Source organism: Pristis pectinata, chromosome 3 (genome assembly GCF_009764475.1).
Source record: "Pristis pectinata isolate sPriPec2 chromosome 3, sPriPec2.1.pri, whole genome shotgun sequence".
Lineage (NCBI taxonomy): Eukaryota > Metazoa > Chordata > Chondrichthyes > Rhinopristiformes > Pristidae > Pristis > Pristis pectinata.
The window spans coordinates 98,153,624-98,172,131 of NC_067407.1; the positions used below are offsets into that span (position 1 = coordinate 98,153,624).

At 41.0% G+C, this 18,508-nt stretch overlaps 1 protein-coding gene across 3 annotated transcripts in view; it reads left to right on the plus strand.

Annotated features, from left to right (window-relative positions):
- The window catches only part of pde10a (phosphodiesterase 10A), a 296,991-nt gene that overhangs the window by 131,519 nt on the left and 146,964 nt on the right, over positions 1 to 18,508 (plus strand). Inside the window, exon 1 of one of the 3 annotated variants that reach the window (XM_052012875.1) lies at positions 5,562 to 5,911. The exons of the other annotated variants lie outside the window; for them this stretch is intronic. Within the exon in view, the coding sequence (XP_051868835.1) occupies positions 5,851 to 5,911 (61 nt within the window). The 5' untranslated portion in view covers positions 5,562 to 5,850. Of the gene's footprint in view, positions 1 to 5,561; positions 5,912 to 18,508 lie in introns of those variants that run through there. 3 annotated transcript variants of the gene reach the window in all.

The window sequence follows — 18,508 nt, forward strand, 5'->3', positions numbered from 1 at the left end:
TAAGGATAGTGAATCTCTGGAATCTTCATCCACAGAGGGTTGTGGAGGCTGGATCACAGGAAGTATTTAAAGTGCAGTGCTAAAGTTTTGAAAGATGGGGGATTGAGGGATTTGGGGAACTGGCACAGAAGAGGAGTTGAGGCCAGCATAGATCATCCATGATCATATTGAATGACGGAGCACATTTGAGAGGCCAGGTAGTCTACTCCTGCTCCTATTTTCCTGTGTTCTTGTATGTGCAGGCTTCCTGTTTAGCATCATGGCTATCGTAATGATATATGGCTGATGAGTGGCAAGTAACATTAGCACCACAAATGTGCTAATCATTGACCATCACCAACAGGAGTGTGTCTAACCAACTATCTGTGATGTTCAATGGCAATATTGTCTCAAGTCCTCTGTCATCTTCATTGATCAGAACCTCAACCAGACTAGCTGCATAAATGATGTACCAACTGCAGCTTTTATGTATCCTGTGGGCAGCGACCCACTTCCAAAGTCTTTCCACCTTCTACAAGTCAGAAATTTGGAGCATGGTGGAGCAGTGTCTGGATGAGTACAGTCCCAACAACAGTCAAGAAGCTTGATGCGATCCAATACAAACTAGCTCCCTTGATTGGTAGCTATCCAACACTGGTGCACTGTGGCTACACTGTGGATCATTTACAAAATGCACTAATGTGACCCACTTATGCTTTGCAGACAGCACCTCCCAAGCCTATGGCCTCTACCACCAAGTAGGAACAGGGCACCTCCTGCAGATTACCCTCCAAGTCACACAACATATTTCCTTCAAAATATATCATTATTCTCTCTTTGTTGCTGAAACTTCCTATCCAGCAGGAGTAAGAGTTCCTTCATCAGAAGAGCTGCAGCTCTTCAAGAATGAGACTAACCATTACCTTCACAAGGGCAGTTAGAAATGGGTAATAAGTACCAATTCCCACATCCTCAAAAATGAATTAGTTAACATATATTGTCAGTCTATACTGCTTCATCTTGACACCAACCCGTACAGTGAAACATCTGCTTGAAGTACTCAGCAGGTCCAGTAGCATCAGTGAAAAGAGAAACGGGTTAACATTTCAGGTTTAAGACCTTTCCTCAGAGCCAGAAATGTTAACTCTTTCTCTTTCTGCAGATACAGCCTCACTTGTTGAGTGTTTAGGGCATTTTTTGTTTTTATTTCAGATTTCAAGCACTTGTAGTTTTTTTTAAAATATATTTTCACGCATTAGCTCCTGAACTATAAATTGAAGACAATTCTGGAATCCGGACATTTATTATTGTCATTTTGATGTTTGTTTTCTGTTAAGTGGTCCATCCGGATTCTTCATGTTTATTCTTGCCTTCTGTTAGAAATGTGCTTCTTGACAAAATCTAAGCAACTATTTCTTCCTAATGTTATTTAGGTAAGTATCCTATATCTCCGATTCAACTAAAATAACCATCAATGACTACTTACCGTCACGTTCACTTAAGCCCTGATGATTCACATTAATTGGCAATATTTAATCTTTCTTTCCTTTTCTTGTCAGACGCCATTATTTGTGAGATCCATTGGATCCTCGACATTGGATTTATTTCATATTCTTGGTCTACGTTCCGGCGCAGACGCATCGTTCACTATAACTTATCGGATTTCCTAGGCTGAGCGTGTTTTATTTTCATACTCACCAAGGGCATGCGGTACAGACTGTGCACACTGCACAAATTAAATGGCTATCACATGTTCATTCAGTGCACCAATATCACCATTGTTGTGTTCTGGCTTTGGAAATTCTGTCGAATGAATTATATAGTTCAAAAAGCTCTAAGGAGCACAAATAAAACGTTCAGCGTTTAACCACATTTTCTGGACTTTTTTGTGAGGGTTAGATTCCCTCTAACCCTCAAAAGGTTCTATTGTTGCTGTGGTGATTCTCAGCTTGACAAATCTATGATACCAGCCGTGGGTGAAAGCAGTGCAGTGTTTGTCATTACGCCGTCATAAAGTTATCGAGTCTCCAGGTAAATTTGAAAACGCATGATCGTCCCACGTGCAAGTTTTTAAAAATCTGGTTAAGCAAATGAATACTTCCTAGACCTAAAATCAAGGGCCAGAAGAACTCTTTAGATGTGGGAAATATTTGCTTAACCGAATTAAACGAACTACTTACATTTTGAACCTTATTTTTGCCAAAAGGTTATGTTATCTATTTGCTTTGACATGTGAATATAATTTCCTGGAAAGGCTTTGAGACGTCATCTTCTGGTGGGGCGATGCTTTTGGGAGATTTTCACTTTGTGGCGTGCAATCTTCTGCATTTAAGAGCATACCTGCTGGGGGTATTTCCTTCCGCGATTTAAGGGAAACATGCAAGATGTAGATAGAATTGAATTCGATATTCGGTATTGTTCATTTGAAGTTTTATCAGATATAAACTTTGTCGATGTTTTCCATATGGAAAACATTTCTTATATTGGCATTATAATCAGCCATTTGCACGTTTGCAAGACAAACTGGAGATGCACCTTAAGCTGAGCCAAGTTCGAAATGTTTATACATTTGGATTTTTCTGCATTTGATGCTTCAGTTAATATGAATTCCGTAACTATATTGGAAAGCCAAGGATGCCGACAAGATGCTAATTGAAACACGCTGCCTACCATAACATTTTTGAAAGTACGGTATTGGTTACATGAATAATTTCGTTTCCTGGACAGTTCGATATTTCATTATGATTGGAAGATACGAGACTTAAGTTTCAGTAAATATATACTTTTCATAAAGCGGGGCTTTCGGATATGTGACACTTACTAAAAGATACATGGCAGATCAGACACGAGGTATTCGCTATTCTTCCTCTGACTCTTAAGTAAAGTTAATGAAAATTTGCTCACTGACTCGTGGGCACAGTGGTAAATGGATGTGATTGTTTCGTACGACTCCCAAAATACAAACTGATCTGGTTAGATGAATTAGTACTTTATAGTAAACAGCAATGTTGAAACTTGTTATAACGAAATAATTTTATTGCGCTATAATATTTGCAGGTGGATTGGGGATGAATGGGGTTTGTAATTTGTTCATCATTGACTGCATTTGAACGACAAAGCACATTTACTCTGATATTTGTTGAGCGTGTTTTAGTCTCAGACTATTTGGATAATGGAGTTTAATGCAGATCAAAGCTTATAACGCTGAAATGTTAGTTGGTATCTGTTTTAAAACTAAGTTTATTTGGGTGTTGTTTATTTACGTATCATCAAAAATAGGGAAACGTGAATGAGAGACTCCCGCAGATCGAAATAATTTAAAGGAAAAATCCCCCAGCCCTGGAAGACATTTTAACTACAGTATTTCAATACAGTATGGCAGAGCATACTAAACTTGGAAAATGGACATAACAAGATATACTTATTAATAACTACGGTGGCATTGCACTGTTCACTTATTTATATACTTCGCTAAAATACAAAATGGGAACATACTTATTATTTTTCGCATTATTAAGTGAGCTTCTAGCATGATTACTGCTCTCTGCAATACCCGCACTTAAAATTGGGTGGACCCGCCTGAAGACTATTTTAATTCATATAATAAGCATACTAGTCGCTAGAAGGTGCAATACGTAAAAATTCAAGATTACTGTTTGTTTAAATTAATGGCATGACCTAATGAATACCTGCCATAGTCACGCCGTGAAGTCTAAACTGACTCAACCAAAAGGTCAAAAGTACACGAATTTTTATGAAATTATGCGAGTAGATATGTAGCAAATTGTGACTAAAAGTAGGGTTTAGGATGATAACAGTTTTATATACCTGAATTTGGTTTCATATTATACGACCGCATTGCTATGACTGCAAGAAATCAGTAGCGTCATATTATAATCATGTAATGATGTTGTTTTCCATTAATGTGACTTTGAGTTATTTAAAATCTGACTGCATACAGGACAGCATGTCTTTCCTTTTATGTCTTTTGATAATGGACACTGTTCCTTATTGTTCCAGACGCTCTTTGAGTCTTATTTTCCACACGATAGGGTATACACTCCAAAAGCAGTTAATGCCATAACAGACTGCGTGGGGCCTTACATACGTCAGTAAAACGTAAATAGCACATCTGCAGGAAATCCCTTGGACAGCCTCTCCCCAACACAACAGTGAAACTTACGGTTTCTTTTGTCACAGTAAAATGAATTACAACGCTGAGTGTATAGATACAAGTTTTGCACTAAAACAAAATACCGGCTGCATTGGTAATCCAGCATCCTGACGATTTATCCTTTTTTTTCCAAAAACTGGGAGACAGGATATTACGAGTGCACCCAATTCCTTGGGATTTGTTTAGTAAAGATGATACAAAAATCTGGTGCCAGAAACGTATACCAGTGCTGGGTTATATGACAAGATTCAAAGCTGTTGCTACAACTTACCAAAATAACTTGATGCAATTTTAGTGCACTTAAAGCGAATACTATTATTCTTATATCTGCTGGGCCAGCGCATAAAATAAATTACAAGTTGATATTACAAATTTTAATTAAGGGATTGAAATTCGTAATATTTTTTGGGAAAAGGGGACCATTAACTTTAAATTTGCAGAGCACGCAATTTTAACCAGGCACGATGCATGTTTGAGTGAAGTGATTCGCGCTTATTAAAGCAGAGCTCTGAGGGCTTAAGTTTGGCTGTCGGGGTGCCTGCTCTTTGCGTAACGTAAGCCCTGTGTAAAATGTTGAGTCATGATGTTCATGTGTACTTGGTTACGATTAATTCCTCGCCCTCCCTGTTCTCTCATGGGGTGAGTATCTTGTATAAATCCATATGTATTTACTAACTATATTGACCGTGTTTGTCGCATTCTGTATATTACACGATGTGATCACACTGTAGCACTTTCAGATAAAAAGAAAGCCGTTCTTTGCAAAGGACTGAACAGGGACGTAAAATAATTAGAACAGCCTTGCAAACTGGTGGTAGCAGTCTCTGACGCCTGCTGTATGCGGATGAAATGCCTCATTCCCAGTCATTTATTTAGAACTATCCCATGTATGACCAAAGATTGATGAATGAAAATAAAAAAAAGGCCCGCTCGTGTTTCTCACATTTCTTTGGTTAAATTGAACTGATTCATTGCAGTAATTTAATGTGGTTTTGATTTCGCCAGTGGGCATCATTCCATGGAAACCGACCCTGAAATAGAAAACAAAAAAGAATTTACTATTTTCTCTCGCGTTAAGTAACTTTGTTGGAACTTTTTTCCAAAAACAAGAGAAAATAATGAATGAACCGCAGTCTTTCTACCCGTGGTCACATCTGCTTTTTGTTAACCCGTTGATGGGAGACAATAATCACGATTTAAAGAAACTGAGAAAGAAGGGAAGGCAGAGTTAAAATTAAAATTTGGCGAAAGGTCGTGGACTTGTAACGTTAACCATTCTTCTTTCTGTAGATGTTGCCCGACTTGAGAAGCAATCCCAGCATTTCTGTTGCCGTTTCAGACTGGCAGCATCCTCGGCATGTTGGATTTATCTTGAAATTACCCCCAATACAGCAGGGAGGCGATGGCCATTGCTGAGGAGGCTCCTCCAAGACTTGGATTGCTCCCTCCTCTCGCTCCTCGGCTGGTCCCCGCCCCCTCCCGGGCGGCGGCAGCAGCGCCCACATAGCCGGTGTGCAGATGTTGCCCGCCCCTCACTAGCACCGGTAGCGACCGCCCTTCCAGCACTTTCCTCCTTCTCCTGCCGGCCGGCTTGCGAGGAGGAAGCGGGCTTCAGGGCAGCGGCAGACGGAACCGCAGCCGGGGCGCTCACCCCCGACCTCCAACCGGCACCGAGCGAGCGGCAGCGGCGGGCAGGCATGGGAGACGGAGCCTTCACCGGCTGCTTTCGGAGATTCGCCAACTGCCTCTACACCTGCTGTACGTCCTGCCGGCGCCTCTCCCGCGGTTACCTCAGCCTCCGGGCGTTAGTTTGCCTACTGAGTCGCCGTGACATGGGCGGTCCCGGTGGCCGGGCTCGGCCGCCTAATGGCGGGCTGGTGGGAGGGCGGGCCTGTCCGGTGGTTTGGAGGGAAGCGTTAGGTGGGCTCGCCCAGGGCGTGGATGGGGCGGCTGGGCCTGGTGGGTGGGTAGTGGGGTGGGGTGGGGAAGGAGGGGTAATGCGGTGGGCTAGGCCCGCGGGTGAATTGCTGGCCTGGGATGAAAGGGGGAGGGAGGGTGCGATGGACTGGGCCTCGTTGGGATGGGGAGGTGTGGTGGGGTGAAACTGGGCGGGATGGAGGAGGGGCGGGCCAGGCTGACGGGGGGGGGGGGGCTTGTTGAATGTGTGGCGCTCACAGCTGGGGCATGGGGTGTAGGATGAGCCCCGCAGTGGCATACAGGGAGGGCGTGAGTCTAGATGGGGGCACTATGGAGAGGGGGTGAGCTTGTGGGAGGGGTCGAGTTGATTGGGCGTGGAGGAGTGTGGCTGGAGGAACTGTTGCGCCCAGAAGGAATTGGGGTAGGGTATGAAGGGGGCTGTATGGATGATGGGAGATGGGCACTCGAGTGTGTGAGCCCAGAAGGACGGTAGAGGGAGAAGGCAGAGAGAGGGTAAGGCTGGAAAAACGTGGGATATAATATGGAAAGGGGTAGGTTTGGATGGAGTGGTGGAATAGTGTGTGGAGTTGGTGAGGAGGAACAAGTCCAGAGGACTATTGGAGGATTGCCTGAAAGGAATGGGGAGGTTGCAAGTCCAAAAGATGGGATGAGCAGAGATAACCAAGTGGGTGAGTGTGGAAGGGGCCAAGTTTGGGGTGAGAGAGGTGCAAGCCTGCAGTGAGGATAGGGTGAGGGGAGATGTCCAGACCAGAGCGTGCTTAGAGGGGGTGAGTCTGGAGTGGTGTGGATAGGCTAGTTCGGAGGAATGGTGTTGATTGAGTGTTGTGTGTTAGATGTGGTGGGGTAGGCTTGATGATCTTGGGTAAGGTGGGATGTGCAGGGGGTTGAAGAGGAATGTGGTAGGCTGGGATGATGGGGTGAACCTGGGGGTGGATGAGTGTTATATAGAAAGAGGTGTTGGGGAGGTGAGGAATTTGCTTGCAATGGCTCTGATGCCCTGGTTTAATGGGTGAAAGTAGTCTTGCTTGAAGGAGGTGGGTGGATCTGTGCTGTGCTGAGATGGTGAGAAGGTGTTGAATGATGACAGTGGGTGGTTGGAGTCATTGGGTGAGCTGATGTTCCCGTCTCCAGGATAGGTAACGTGCCTAGGTAGGCCTGGAGCAGCGGGAAAAGATTGTTGATAATGGAAGGAGGGGTAAAGGTGTAAAGGTCAGGGTGAGGGGGGGGTTCAGCGGTGGTGGGTGAGGCCGACTTGGGGGTTCAGTGGTGGGTGAGGGGTTCAGTGGTGGTGGGTGAGGCCGGCTGGGGGGGGGGGTTCAGTGGTGGTGGGTGAGGCCGACTTGGGGGTTCAGTGGTGGGTGAGGGGTTCAGTGGTGGTGGGTGAGGCCGGCTGGGGGGGGGGGGGTTCAGTGGTGGTGGGTGAGGCCGGCTGGGGGGGGGGGGTTCAGTGGTGGTGGGTGAGGCCGGCTTGGGGGGCGGGGGGTTCAGTGGGTGAGGCCGGCTTGGGGGGCGGGGGGTTCAGTGGTGGTCGGTGAGGCCGGCTTGGGGGGCGGGGGGTTCAGTGGTGGTCGGTGAGGCCGGCTGGGGGAGGGGGTCTGTGGTGGTGGGTGAGGCCTGCTGGGGGGGGGGGGGTTCAGTGGTGGTGGGTGAGGCCGGCTTGGGGGGGGGGGTTCAGTGGTGGTGAGTGAGGCCGACTGGGGGGGTTCAGTGGTGGGTGAGGGGTTCAGCGGTGGTGGGTGAGGCCGGGTGAGGGGTTCAGCGGTGGTGAGTGAGGCCAGCTGGGGGGTTCACTGGTGGTGGGTGAGGGCGGAGGTGTGTGCCCTGGATCGGGGTGAGTGGGTGGGCATGCGGGAGTGGCTACCGGACAGGCTGTGTTTTGGGTTTGGGGACGGGATCCCGGGTGGGGGGGTGGGGAGTGGCGGCTTGGGTGGGAGGGATGACGAGATGTCTTTGTGACAGGGACTACCCTCAGTGGCACAGTTCCGGCGATGCTGGGCGGATTGCAGCCCTAACTCCGCCCGAGTCTTTGCTCGTGGACTGGCTGGGCTTCTCGCTGCTCCCCCTCCGTCTTCAATGGGCTGCAACCCGCTCTCTTCTCTGGTCATTGCCGCTTCATGGAGGAGGGCAAAACCACTCTGAGATTCTTGTATCGGCGCAGAGGTGTGTTCGTAAGTCTTTATTCTATCTACGAAGTAGCGTCCAATTTCATCTTAACCGAGTGGGGAGGGTGAGCAAAGACTACAGTCATCGCACCGCGAATGGAAGTGTCTTGTGTAAACTTCCTGACCCCGGGACACGACTGTCTCCGTTCAAACAAGAGACATCAAGCTGTAATCGGCTGGCACTCCCCAAAAACGATCGGTGGCTTGCCGGGCTACTGAGAAATGGGAAGGAGTGCACAGCTCTTGTGCACTAAGTCTTTATCACATGGCGAAGATGTGAAGTCAAATTTATTTCACACTTGGCAAACTCGATTTGTTTGTAAATAGTTGGATAGTGTCCAGAGCCTCGGGTGTGGATGAATTTCCTGATGTTTCAAAGAGTTTGCCTTAGTTTTATGTTGTCATTAAAGCAGTAATTTATTGAATTTGTTGCCTGGGAACGAAGATTAGAAGTGAAAGAATTGCCTTTTAAGAGAGTAAATGGAAGTATCCATAGTGTAATAGTGATTTTTTTTTCAGTTGATATGGTTTTAATTTCGTTCCAGTTTTCAGTATTTCAGTTTTGATGGAAGTCTATAAATCCAGAAATTGTGGTGGTTTATTTGGCCCAGAGTCTTCCCCAGAAGTTTTATATTGGCAGTGATTAAATTTGCAAGGAAAGATCAATTAAACGTAGATATCTTTGGATTAATAATTACTTTACATGTGTTCTGGTTTTCAAAAAGAGTAAAGATTTTTCTATGCAAAGAATGGAATGGTGGAAGAACTCTGGGTCAAGCAGAATGTGTGGAGCCAAAAGGTGTAAGTTGAAATTTTGGGTCAAGACCTGCAAGGGAAAAGATTGCCATTATGTAGCAGTATGAGGTGGAGTCAGATAGAGGCTGGTGGATGTTTGGTGAACCAGATGGGATGGGGATGAGGGAGATGAACAAAGGGAGAAGAAATCTAGGTGGACAGGTGAATGTGTGAGGGAGGAGCACATAAGGTGTTGGTTACCTGAAAAGTTTGTTATAAGTTGTCTTCACATTGGTAATATAATGCAATAAAACTGTTATTAGAAAAACATTTAATTCTAAAAGAAGTTGCCAGCAACAAGAGAATTTTATTTCTGAAAGTGAGAGTGGATGAAGTAACCAAGGTTGAAAGGATCATATGGTTGATTTTCAAAGTTTTCTCTACTTTTGAAAACTCTATCAAATTATAAACTTATTTTTGGCCCAAATATTTGCCACAAGATGCCAGTGGGCAGATTTGTATTACGTTTGCCTGAATTTCCTGCCCATTATTTTGTTCAAAAATAACTAGGTTAATTCTTTTATTTAAGTATCCCATGGTTTAATTGCAAGCCATGGTTCGGTACAGGAAGAGCAGACTTTCATTCTTCTCAAGAATGCATATAGTGCATCATATCAGCAACATTTAATCTTGACGGAAACTTAAGATGGAGACACAGGAGACTGCAGATGCTGGAATCTGGAGAACAAAATAAACTGCTAGTGGAATTCAGTGGGTCAGGCAGCATCTGTGGAGGGAAATGGACAGTCAATGTTTTGGATTCCCGAAATATTTTTGTTCAGTTTTTCAAGGGTGTTTGATTGCTCCCTAAACGTGCAAGATTTTATTTTAAATGAAAGAGAAAATCATATGTATATTTAAGAAGTGACTTCAAGAAAACTTGGTGAATACTTTGTCCTGAAAGGGGGAGAGATTGTTGGCACTGATTTTTGATGTTTGTGATTTGATTGTGTATTTGCATACATTGTGTAGGAGAATAATAGCTGTTATTGCAATATTTTTCATGTAATGAAAAGCTGGTTATTGCACTCATTTATGAAAATGATGCTAGTCCTTATGTAATTCTAACATTTTTTAAGTTAGTTTATTTAACAAACCCTTGGTTCTGTTGCTTTTTACTTGATGAGGTAGAGTGATGAATGCAAATGATTACCTTTTGTGTGATTCTCAGCAATGCACCTAGGAATTGGATTAATTTGCACATATATACAAATACTTTGCCAAAGTTAATTTAACCAGCCTACCCACAGAATTAAGATAAGGTATCTTTATTAGTCACATGTACATCAAAACACAGTGAAATGCATCTTTTGCGTAGTGTTCTGGGGGCAGCCCACAAGTGTCGCCACGCTTCCGCTGCCAACATAGCATGCAACTCTGGATCATGTAACATTACTTGCATCATGGATCATGATCTCTCTTGTATTTATTGGAAAAGATACTTAACTTGGTAGCATCATGTTTGAAATATAATGTTTAAGCTATCAGCAATACAAATTAAGATTTTTTTTTAAAAAAGAGGCAAGGCATGTCATATTTTCTTCATGGCTGGTTTGTTGTTTTATTGTAAAACTACAATATAGTTGGCCAGCAGTGGTCACTTTAGGATAATCAGGTATTTGTAAAATAAAAAAAGCTTATTACACATGGGGTGGATTTGCACTTTTAAATTCAGTAAATAATGCACTTGGTACTTACTTGGAGTTTAATACCTGCCTTCATTTGTACATCTGTATTCATATACAGTGCTCTACTGATACTGGTCTTCACTGCAGTTAGCTCTATTGTAGGCCCATTGGTTGATATTGTGGCTTGTATGCTGTTGTGCAGCAAACATTATGATGGAGACAAATTTCTGTGGGCATTCAAATTTGAGGTGGGTGTTCCACAGTGCATCCCGATTGAGAGTTTGAGTTTAGTGAGATTAAAAGTGGTCGATGCTGCTCCCTGGATCTTTCTTGGAGTTGTTGTGTAGTGAAGGCCATGCATGCCCACTGTCCCTCAACTTAGTCCAAACTGTAATTCAGGGAGCAGTTCTTCAGCCACTGGGAGGAGGCAGTGTAGAAGTACCATGGCAATGACTTTCTCAGTGGAAGATGGTCAGAAAATGCCTATGTTGTTACTGCAGTTATTCAGCACTGCTAAAGCAGAGTGAAAGTAAGAAGAAGTCATCTTTGATTTGGAAGGACTGTCAAGGAAGAAGGAATAAAAGACAACTTGAGCTGAGTATAGAACAACATAAATTTAAGTGTACTATTGCTGGTTCATTGTTCTTACTGTACACTAAGTAGCACTTGTCAGATTGCTAGATTAAATAGGATATGGACTGCAGTAAATCAAGTGAAGTATTAGTTTGTAATTCAGATGAAATATTGTTCAGAATTGAAATGTCATAACAAGACCACAGAATCAACTTATTTGGTAATAAGTAACAACTGAATATAATGTACTGAAGATAATCTCTTTTCTCATCTATTTTAAATATATAATTTTCTAAAATAGTGGAAAAGGAATAATCATGTCTACACAAGTATAACATAAAAAAAAGTTTGGGAATAGACCTGGACAAGGAATTCCTGCTCTGTGGTAATTTTTTTTTGTCTGATTATATTTAAAAATATCCATAAATCTCCCAAAATGCAATGCATAAGTTTTCTGATTGAAATCTGTTTCCACAGGGGCCTAAGATGTTTTGATGATCATTGGCTTTTTATTGCTGTAGTTACAATATAACCTATACAGTAGTTGTTTTACGGTTTGCATTTTGTTAAGATAACTGTGAAATAGGATAATTGCTTTGCAGGAATTAAATCATGATTAAATTACAGGTTGTATTGAAAAGTTTTGGGGTACCATTACATCATATCTGTTGTTTTAGTGCCATGAAACTTTGCATTGTGTAAAGGTAGTAATGATGGGGAATCACTTTTGACTTCCCATGTCCAGCAATAACCTTCAGATAGTTGGATTGAAACTTAGTACCAGTACAAAACAAAGTTGGTTTTGTATTAACATAAACTAATTTAAGTGCACTATTGCTGGTTCATTGTTCCTACTGTACACTAAGATACAATTTTATTTACTAAATGCTCTTTCTTTTAATTAAATGTGTTGTATCTCAGTCTGGATATTTAGTGTTGGGCAGGTGGTTTACCTTACAGAAGTCACAACTGAGTAAATGTTGTCTTCCCTCATTGTACAAGTAGTAAGTTTGCTGGAAGTGGCGTCAGGTAGACGAGATGGTGAAGAAGGCTTTTGACATACTGCTTTCATCAATTGGGGCACTGAGTGTAGGAATTGGGAGTTATGTTTCAGCCACACTTGGAGTTTTATGTACAGTTTTGGTCACCCTGTTATAGGAAAGACATCATTAAGCTGGAAAGAGTGCAAAGAAGATTTACAAGAATGTTGCCAGAACTTGAGGGCCTGAATTATGGGGAGAGATTGGGCAGGCTAGAGTTTTATTCCTTTGAACATAGGAGGCTGAGGGGTGACTTTATAGAGGTGTATAAAATCATGAGGGTCATAGATAGGGTGTTTATTTTCCTGGGGAAAGGCAACCAAAAACGAGAGGACGGAGGTTTAAGGTGAGAGGGGAAAGATTTAAATGGGATCTGAGGGGCAACTTCTTCATGCAGAGGGTGGTGTGTATATGGAATGAGCTGCCGGAGGAAGTAGTTGAGGCAGGTACAATAACATTATTTAAAAGACATTTGGACAACTTCATGGTTAGGAAAGTTTTAGGGGGATATGGGACTAGCTTTGATGTGGCATCTTGGCTGGCATGGATGAGTTGGGCCAAAGGGCCTTTTTCCATGCTGTATAACTCTATGATACTGAGTATACTTTCCAGCAGAGGTCACTACGTAGTAATCAGGAACAGAAGTTGTGGGTGATTTTTCTTCTCAGTCCTGAAAATGCCAAAATGAGTTGCAGTTTTCTTTCTAACCTTTCAGTAGATTAAGATAGACTGTAGTATTTTCCTGGTTGGTTGCGCATGGTACTACAACACATGTTCTAACAATTATTGGAGTTTGCATTGCATAGCTGAAACAACATAATATTAGAATATTATTCAACTATGTACATTATATATGTACATCAACTAAATATACCCTAATTGTTCTTCCCTTGATTTGTAGTATGAGAATGAAGTAGAATTTCTGCGCTGAAAGTGGAGTCTCAAAATGTACTTTTGACTGTATATTGTTACATTTTATGCCAGTTGATTAAAGATGGCACAATTCAGAGGGTCTGCAAATGGTGTCCAGGTAAGCAATACAAGGACAACCTGTGGACCACTTCCTTTAACTTGCTATTGGCCAGATCTTTTGACACACTCCATTTTAATTATTATAATTGGTTGTGTAGCTCATCGAAGGTGAATGGGGATTAGGCAATTTGGTTTGTCACATTGACAAGCTCAATAAGTAGAACTATATTGTAACTTTTCCTTGCCACAGCAAAAAATTACAGTGGATATTGAGGGTTTTCAAGATCAGGGATCTTGATCAATTTCTTCCTTGATTCCAAGATGCTGGGGTTAATTATGATGCTGATGTTAGCTAACTGAGCACAGAGTGTAAATCTTCCTGATATATTTGGCCTTAATTTCTGCCTTGTGTTGTTGAGCTGTTTTAAGGACTCTTAGTTAGTTTCCAAAACATGTTTTGTGGTTAATCAGGGTCATGGTTGAAAGGCCATTCAGACCCCAGCACTTTGAATGTAACAGGCCTTTAATATAAGAAAACATGAAGGAGTAATCAGTCAAAGAATCTTTCCAAAACTCCAGTACATTGAGTTTCATACTTTTTAGGTTCAATGACAATGAAGACAGGTGATTGATAGCCTGTCAGTTTTGAGCAAGGCTGTGTTTGGTATGCCTAGGTAGCAAAGTAGCCATTCTGGAACTCCCATAAACTCGCGCATTATTTGGAGACGTGGGGCCCATTCAACTATTGTTTTTTTTTCCCTATCTGTGCTTCATTGGTAGAAAGTACCTCAACTCCAAGGTGTCTTGCTCCATTGCCTGGTTCAGTGGTGCCAAATATCTTCACTTTGTAATGTTTAGTGGTTCTCCCATTTATTGTTTCAACTTGAGATGATTGGAATCCAATTAAGTAGCCTTTTGTCTCGACGATCTTCAGGTGGGAACAAAGTGGCCCTATACATTTAGTCAAACCATATCAGAATGTCATAAGATCATGTCATATTTTACTCTGTCCTAGTATTGAACAAATATTTGCATACATGTACAAATATATTTGCATACAGGATCCAAACATTGTCTTGTACAAAATGGCAATGTTTCCATAGTTCCTTAGGTAGCTGCCAGCTGTGACAATGCAGCTGGTGTTTCAGTACAGAACAGTCTATGTTTACACAGCCCAATCTTTTTTCAAAAACTATTGCTGCTTGTAGATATCAGTACGTTTGGAAGTGGTTGGAAGGCTGATTTCTGTGTACATCATTGGTACACAGTACAATTAAATATTTAATATTTAAAATATTTAATTGTTTTATTTAAATACATAAGTATATGAAAATATATTAAATATTTTCCCCCTGACTAGGCTTAGTACTTCCTAATTGTAATAGCAATAGAAAGTACGTCTGCAGTTCAGCTGACAAAATCATATACAGAAGAGGTGAGAAATCTAAGATTTCTTAGATGTGCTTGTTTGGCTTTTAATCACATTTTTTAAAAAGTAATCAGGGATGAATTATCACAGGTCAGGATGAGTAACTTCACACATGAATTTGACTTAATAGTACATTGTATAGTCTACTTGTGTTCATAATGATGCATACCATTACTGAAAATAGTTAACATGTTATAAATGACCTCCAGAAACTGTCTGCCATTTTTGCTATTAATATAAATGGCATTTTTTGAGACATCAAATTCAAACTCTCATACAATTTCTAGCACTGAAAATAGCTGTTTATAATTGTCCCAATTGAGAATGCATCTGGAATAGAGATGTACTAGCTTATTTCATGATTAACTTTGAAAATCTCGATTGGCTGCTTTCTTCAGCTGTTCTGCAATGATTTCCTTGATGAACTCTCCTTACTTAAACTTCTTGGAATCAAATCCTATTGCTTCCTCATAACCATAGGAAAGTTGTTCATCATGACCACAATGTGGGAGAACCTTTTACAAAATGTAGTCAGAAGCAATTGAATTGCAATCATGATATTGCATCTTTATGAACAATGAAAGGTTACTATTAATTATCGCATATTGCCCCATCAAAATGTTGAAAATTTGGAGTCTTTAATTAACAGACTTCCCTTGGGGATAATTACTTTGGAATGGGGTTACACATGGCAAAACCTATACACAGACTGCAGTAATATTATTTCTTTGTGTCATGATATCATAATTATCCCATTGTGGACCACTAAAAGTGATGTCTTTATCACACACACACACACACACACACACACACACACCAGAATTTAAATTCTGTCCTTTCTTTGAATTAATGTGTCATTGTGTTCTTTAATTTTCAAGTTGCCTCATGGAACATTGTGTTCGCATGTTAAATCCTATACCATTGATATTATAAACTGTTGGAGATATAGCAGCTTGTTTGTTTTCATCTTGGTTTTAGTACAGAATTGTTTCATGGTGCTGCTACTAACTATTAATAGGAACCATTTAGTTTAATGAAGCTTGTAACTTTTGCAAAAGGCCAGCAATATCTATGGGAGAATCTATGCCTTCACATGGGAGAATGGTGAATATTGGTACTGTGCTAATGCTAGTCGTAAAATATAGGAGCTAGCTTCTTTCCCTTTCTGCCAAAGATATCCAAAATTTTGTACCATTCTAATAGTTTTTTTGTTTCATGGGTAGACCAAAATGAAGTTGTTTCATGGGTAGACCAAAATGAAGTCAGTATTTTTGTAAATTAGACTACTGACTTGGGTCATGAGTTAGTTTCTTTTTGTGCATGTTTAAAGAATTAATTTTGCTTATGATGGAAATTGAATAGCTTTACAGGCATTCTGTAGTGTGATTTAAATGGTACTGCTTTAAAATATAAGAAAAAGCTGACTTTTCTAAAAATGGGCTAGACTTTCAAATCTGTAGACATTGATTTTAAATTTTGTTTTTGCGTAACTTAAGTATATTACCTGTAGAAAGCTGTACTCTGTGACAGTTTTTTAAAGTTGCAATCAGTTTTAATGGAGTAAACTTTGCTGCCAGCAACTAGCCATCCATGGTTGCCACTGACTTGCGTGCCAGCTACGGACTGGACATTTCTAGATCATCCTGTATCCACTTGCTACCTTAAATCACCCTGATACAAAGTAGTAAGGCCTGCCTACAAACAGGACTTTAATGGCTGTTAGAGTCTGTGTGAGGAACAGGATTGCCCATGAAATGGTTGAGAAAACAATTCTGACAGCTGGCTTGGTCATGCCCTAGGTCTTTGGAGGGTGCCAAAGACTTTAAGTGCTTTGGAATGTCTCTGACCTTAACATTCAAAATTAATTTAACAAACAATTAAAAATTTTCAATATCAAATGACTCAAAAATACTCAAACACATAAATAATTGCAAACTTAATCAATTAGAAAATGCATATTATTTATACCTCCCTTGAAGCTTTTACTCTCCAGTCAAGTGAATGGATTTGCTGTTCAAGCAGGTTCTCCAGCTTAACAAGGTCATGCTTAGCTGCCAGGGAGCCTGTCATGGAATTGCTGGCAAAAGTCAGTTACCAAGTTCAGGACTTTAGTGTTTTCTCGGGAACCTTATCTTTGTAAACGTATCAAATAAACACGAGTATTGACATTTCTAACAATGGGTTAGATTTTCAGATCAGTAGGTCATTCAGCCATTGGATCTATGCTGGCATCTAGCTGAGTGATCCCATTGGTTCTGTTCCTCCTCTCCTTATTTCCCTGTACCAAATTCTCTTTCATGCCCATAAACTTCACTTTGATTGTTTTTGCCATTTGCCCCAATAAGGGATAACTTACAGTAGCCAGTTAACTTGCTGGTATGTCTTTGGAATGTGAGTGGAAACCAAAACATGGTTTGCCAGGCCCATAAATAAATTAAAAAATAAACTAACTGGATCTTTCTCTTTCCCTTGTTCTAGCACCTAGTGGTTTGAATTATTCTACTGTTGTGATCATTTTACCAATCAACTATCCACTTAAAAAAAAATATCTGCAAAGTAGTTGTTTTAAAAAGCTGATTGCCTAAGAACAGTCAACACCTTTTATATATCTAGCATATTTTGTTCAAGATTTAGGTGGCAGATATATTGGATACCTGATTATCTACTGTTTTTTAAAAAAAAGAAAACTCATCTCATGTCTGTTGCAGATGAAGGACATTGTTAGACAATTAGCAGTATATCTCTACTGCTGCTTGAGTAATGGAAATTAGCCCTTACACAATTCACAAATCACTACCCAAAAGTTTTGAGATACAGAATAAAATTCACTCTCAGAATTTGTGGGGGGGAGGGGGGGGTAAATAAATCAACACAATTCATTATTTTTTTTAAGCTCTTGTTTCTTGACACACAGATGACATGGCTTTACGTTTTTGTATTTCGGAAAATTGCGATGTGAACCATTTTCTAGGAACGCAATCCCCACCAACTTGAGGGTTGCCTTTATTTAGTTTGATACACAGTGCTTTGAAATTTATAATGGCTTTTATTTTTGTTTTTCAGAATATTTAACTTAATAGAAAAGAGAAAAAGTTTACAATAACACTTGGTTGAGAGAAAAACAAATATCAGTGATCACTGGAAATATGTTGAAGAAATTTATGCAGATAGTTCCAGTGTATGAGCTTAGCAGCTGAAGTTTAATAGGAGATGGAGTGAAGAGGGATGAAAGGTTGTGGGGTAGAAAGGGGCATATGAAGTTGAGTGCAATGAGAGGTAGGCTGAGATGAGGTTGTGGAAGAAATTATAATTGATTAGGATTTAATTTTTGGAGGAGTAGATGAAATTTATTATAGTTAGCAGTGGGAGCTGAATTTGGTAGCTTCAGGATCCTTTATGTAGTTTTGAAAGTGGATACTAGACCATTGTAGAAGCACAGTATTAATCAAGAGGTCAAGAATGGCAGTAAAATTGATCTGAGTTGTTAGCATGCACATGAATGACATTGCCAAGGGAAAATGTACAGATAGGTGCTCAGGATTGATCATAGAAACTGCAGAGAGAAATGGTGTGGATTGTAGGGGGGTGGGGGAGAAACATAAGACTCGGAGGGCACTTGACAAAGTAGATATTCAGAGGATGTTTTGCCTCCTCAGGTAACCAGGGGGCATTGTTCTAGAATGAAGGGTTGCCCATTCAAGTCAGAGATGAAGAAGAATTTCTTCAGGTTGAATCTTTGGGATTGTCCAGTCTGAGAGATGTGAAGGCTAAATGTATTCGAGCCTGTGGCAGACAGAATGTTGATCTAGAGTGAAGTT